Source organism: Engraulis encrasicolus, chromosome 8 (genome assembly GCF_034702125.1).
Source record: "Engraulis encrasicolus isolate BLACKSEA-1 chromosome 8, IST_EnEncr_1.0, whole genome shotgun sequence".
Lineage (NCBI taxonomy): Eukaryota > Metazoa > Chordata > Actinopteri > Clupeiformes > Engraulidae > Engraulis > Engraulis encrasicolus.
Genome location: NC_085864.1, coordinates 56,332,166 through 56,337,165, shown reverse-complemented (window position 1 = coordinate 56,337,165; position 5,000 = coordinate 56,332,166). Strand labels below are relative to the sequence as shown.

Here is a 5,000-nt window from a genome sequence, read left to right as displayed (position 1 = left end):
GCTCATCATTGCGTGGCCATACCAGAAGATGTCAGTAGGCTGTCATCAAGGAGTAGATTTGAAACCCTGTACTGCACAAAAGTGCATTAGCCCCTACTGACCATGACACATTTTTTTACCCATAATGACCACAATAACCCTGTGCAATTTGGAAATTCAGGCAATGGAAACCTTGAGGAAAATGAAGTTGTCATTTTCCAAACCTTGTTCTCCACTGTGTTTTGTTTGCTGCAGTACAGTTTCAACAGTGTGACGTGCGACCGTCTGACCTGTCAGTCATCTGGATGATTGATTGCCTCACCTTTAGTGGTCACGTGATCATGAAATGGGGCAGCAAACCACAACAATGAGCTCTATGTAGGCCGCCACCAGAGTCTAAAGGCCAGCTTCCTGCGCTTTTGAATCACCAGGAAAAAATGCTGAGCACGTCCCAAGACACAGACGTAGCCTCTAAACTCCAGGTAGACAGGTTTGTGCTTCCAGTACTACTACGCCATGCCATGACATCATCGGCTTCATCATTCTCAAACACGAGAAGACGGAAATAACAAAAACACAATGCGGCAGCTATACCCGTTAGCAGACAGGCGGCAACTTAAGCAAACTCAACAGCAGCAAGGTTAGGCCTGCTACTGCGGCTGTCCACTCCATCAGAGTGACCCACATGTACCAGAGGTGACGGCATTTCATCAGAGCAGTGCGAGGGGAGGGCAGTCTGACCATCGCAGAGACACGCTGAGCACCCAGATCACATCTCCATAGTGGGAAGGACATTCGTCACACTCGTCTCCAAAATTGCACACGTGCACATGGGCAGGGAACACACGCCTATCCATAGCTTTTGATAGTGAGTTAAACCAATGTACAGATTTGAAAGGAAGGGGGTACACGTTACTTTCAAGGCTTTGCAGAAGTCCACAGCTTTACAGATGTGTGTGCATGTGTATGGGGGGTGGTTTGAGGTGTTATGGCTATAAACTACAGGCCTCAATGGGGGTTTATTTCACCTGTAGAGAAAAGGGCTTTCAGTACATCAAATACACTCTGACTGCAGAGTACTTGAACAAGCTGACAGTGCATAGCAAAGATATCAGAGCAATCAGAGCATACCATGACTCGAATCCCTCCCTTACAGCCTACCAGCAACATTAATACACATGTATACGTATGATACTCACATTAGACACATGAAATAAAATTAATCGGGTGGGCCCTATCGGTTCAGATTGCAAGTGAACACTGCATCGTCTCAAGTTAAAAAAATGCTAATAACATCAGATTTAGATTCTTCCTGTTATTGCCTTAACAGGAATGTCAACAACAATGTGACAAGATCCACAAAGATCAATCACAACACAGTGAACGACATCCATGACCAACATGTTAGACTGCTAGCGATAACTTCACAAACATTTCGACGACAGGCCCTCCTCTTCCTTCAGTGAATGAAAAATATTTACGTGGTATCTAAACATGTACGGCCGCAAACAAATGGGCAATGATTTCGTTACTCAACCGCACTTTACAAATTCAACCATTATACAAACATAATGGTTATTAGTGGGGTTGCCCAAAATTGACGTTTCATGGTAGTAATGGCCTGCTGTTGTCATACTGAACAACATAGCTAGCTAGCAGTTTAACTTGCTGCCAAAAAGCATAATCCTGGATTTATGACCACGTAACAAGGGATGAGATAATCCATTTGCTAAATCATGGTTACCAAATGATTCACATCTTGCTATACCGACTGTTAGATATACAAATACACACTGAAAAACATTAAACAAGTTCACAGGTTGCTAATGTATCGGGCCATTCGTTCAGAAACTGATCCAGCTAATGTTAGCAAGCTACAAGACAGCTCATAAGTGTCAAGCGGGGCCTTTGCTAACTGGTTAGCTAGCTAACAAAGGTAAGGCCGAACTGTTTAGCTAACGTTAGCTAAATAACGAGTTGCTTGAGTAGACAGTATGGGCTACTTTCGTCAACTAGCAGTTAGCTAAAAGATTAATCAGACAATATAATCATATGTCATGACACAGAAAATATGTCGTGATGGATAACGGTAGGAGTGGCTGCATTCAAATTGACCATTATATGTTAGGCCTACAGATCTGCGCCACTTCATAACATCCCCGCTGCTAGAGTAAAGGGCTAACAGAGAAAGTTGTTCTGTCTACGGCCAGTACTTACAGGAAAAGCTCGTATTCTCATCTTGGTGTCCTTCTTGGGGCCTTTGCTGCTAAGGTTGGACATACTTGGGTTTCTTTCTGTAACTGTAACTATTTACATGAAAATCTTCTCTGGGAAGGGACAAAGGAGTAAGTTGGTGGAGCCGACTTCAGCTTCCACTTGACCTTCCCCGAAAGTGAGTGTCCCCTCTCGGCGATTAGTTGTTGACAATCCACCGCCGTTTTCACTCAACTCTGCTGCCTCCACATTCAATGATGGCGGACCATCAGCTCTCGCTAAATGGAGCTTCTGAGAACTGCAGTTCACGCGAGAAGAAAAATCCGCTGTTGTGAAAATATGCGGCCCATGAATTTCTAAATTATGCCGCACAACCCACACATGCAACTGCCGTGGGGTATTTGTGTGAATAGATCATTGCAACAGCAGATGGTTAGGCCTACATATCAGGTTCTTAACATTTTTCAACCCTAGGTAAAAGATTGACCATCAGCCTGAAGAAGCTATGAATCATAAAGTTCAAGTTTTTGGTGGTTTAAGAATATGTAGAAAAATGTTTATTTTCAAATTTCCCCAATGAGTCATCTATAGAAACAGATGTGGACTATGTTATATGCGTTTCTCAATGTACATAGGCCAGGCCTATATAATTGAGAGGAAGAAGAAGAATATCATCTAATGTAAACTGTGCCCTGTCTCATTGGCCCTACACAATTGTGAGTAGGCCGTAGGCCTACCCCTAAATGATGTAGGCTTAGGCCTATCACAACAAAAGCAAAATAAGTTACCGAATTACAATGTATTAATAATAGGGTGATTATATGCATATTACCTACAAAATAGAAATTAATGGTGGAAACTGAACTTTGTATGTAGAAAAATGGAAAATGCATGCAAATGAGAGTGTTCCATTGGACGGTCTCCACTTTAGCTTGAGCGTCATTTTGTTTTGATTGCAGCAATCGCGCAGTCGAATGGGATCTGTCGGAGGAGTGACGCTGGATCTGCGAGGCTGGCTCTGGGTCTACGATTCTAGGTTTTCATCTGAAATATGAATTCCCAAAATTAATAGTGTGATTTGATTTCCTATAACATCACCATAGCGAGTGCGGACAGTTGTGATTTTGACGGACCTCATTGGTGGAAAGAGATTATGAGGAGGACTAGCAAGGCTGAGCTATGGTGAGTTTGTCACATTTGTGGAATAGGCAGCCTAATGATTTAATGTTTCTTAATAATAATAAAAAATGTTTAAAAAAAACAGACTATAATCCTAAACCGTTTTAAAACGAATAATTCGATAGGACAACGTGTTTTGTTGTTGTTGTTGTTGTTGTTGTTGTTGTTGTTGTTGTGTGTGTGTCCCTGCTTTGAAATTTGGTTTTGTGGTATTCCTCTGTTGTCAGTATGGATTTATCAACACGTGTCTGAAGTCACTTGTAATTGAAAAGTTTGGAGAAGACACCTGGGACAAACTCAGGTAGGCTGGCGTCTGAAGTTGCGTTTATCTCGGCTACGTGCCTGCCGAGGGGCGGCAGTGCTGCCCACGCTATGGTTACGTTATTGCACTTCACATTTACCAAGTGTTTTTATTCAATCAACTTACAAAAGAGGACAGCAATCATTCAGGAAAATCTAGAATGCATGGACTAGGCTATGTGCTTATTGTTATTTTAATTGAAAGGACACTAATGATGAATAAAATGGCTGACTTCCTTATTGTATTATTTCTCAGGAATGAGGCAAAAGTTCAAGACACTTTCATGACTTATGAGGTTTACCCAGACGACATAACCATGAAACTAGTCTCAGAGGCCTGCAAGCTGCTGGGTAACTCTCCTTCCAAATGCAATTGACACCGTTTTTTAATTATTTATTAATTTATCCATTTATTGGTGGCAACAGACAATACTTTATTTCTTCACAGATGTTAAATCAGACATTGTGCTGAGACAGTTTGGGGAATACTTCTTTGAGTTTTGTAAGAGGTCTGGCTATGACCACATGCTTCGAACCCTCGGAGGGAATCTGTTTGAGTTTATTGAGAATCTGGATGCTCTCCATGGCTACCTGTCCCTCTCCTACAAGGTAAAGATATATCCACACAGGATTGGTCACTATTGTAAGACTTGATTGTTTGAAGTGAAATCACAGGGCTGGTTCTAACGTCACCGTACTCAAAGGGTACCCATTGTGTTTTAGGAGATGAATGCGCCCTCCTTCCGAGTGGAGAAAAACCAAGACGGCACGATGCTTCTGCATTACTACTCAGACCGCAGGGGCCTCTGCCACATCGTCCCTGGTGATGACAGACAATTATTCCATACGATTACATCAAAATGCATCATGTGTTCCAGCAATATGCATTGCATTACATCATATAGCAGACACTTTCATCCAAAGCCGCTCACAAACGAGGACAAAATCAGTGGCACATGTGGGGAGATACAGACACAGGCCATTGGTGTGTAACAGGGGTAGTGTATAAGAACAGGGTAAGTGTAGAGTAGAGTAGAGTATATAGTAACTTTACTGATCCCCGGGGAGAAATTAACCCTTTAGCGCAGCACCTATGTTATAACCTTACTGTTACCAAAATTGTAATGTCTATGTCTCAATCTGTTACTTAAGGCTCTCGGCACTGTCATAGCAATGTTGTTATGATGTAGTTGAGTATTTTCAGCAAATAGTGAATAGGCCCATCGGCGACCCCGTCTGCAGTAAGAGGCTACGGTGTCAATAGCTTATATAAATGCACACCATGCCCACATGGACATTTCAAAACACATATAACAGGTAATAGTCGG

General features: G+C 42.3%; 2 protein-coding genes across 2 annotated transcripts in view; one reads left to right on the top strand and one right to left on the bottom strand.

Moving 5' to 3' along the window:
- cul3b (cullin 3b) overlaps positions 1-2,484 on the bottom strand; it is a 33,727-nt gene extending 31,243 nt beyond the window's left edge. The window contains exon 1 of the mRNA XM_063205896.1: positions 2,197-2,484. Coding sequence (XP_063061966.1) covers positions 2,197-2,259 — 63 coding nt within the window. The 5' untranslated portion in view covers positions 2,260-2,484. The remainder of the gene's footprint in view (positions 1-2,196) is intronic.
- A 683-nt stretch (positions 2,485-3,167) lies between these two features.
- Positions 3,168-5,000, top strand: part of LOC134454016 (guanylate cyclase soluble subunit beta-2-like) — a 16,654-nt gene continuing 14,821 nt past the window's right edge. Inside the window, exons 1-5 of the mRNA XM_063204758.1 lie at positions 3,168-3,215; positions 3,600-3,673; positions 3,929-4,023; positions 4,121-4,281; positions 4,396-4,495. Coding sequence (XP_063060828.1) covers positions 3,168-3,215; positions 3,600-3,673; positions 3,929-4,023; positions 4,121-4,281; positions 4,396-4,495 — 478 coding nt within the window. The remainder of the gene's footprint in view (positions 3,216-3,599; positions 3,674-3,928; positions 4,024-4,120; positions 4,282-4,395; positions 4,496-5,000) is intronic.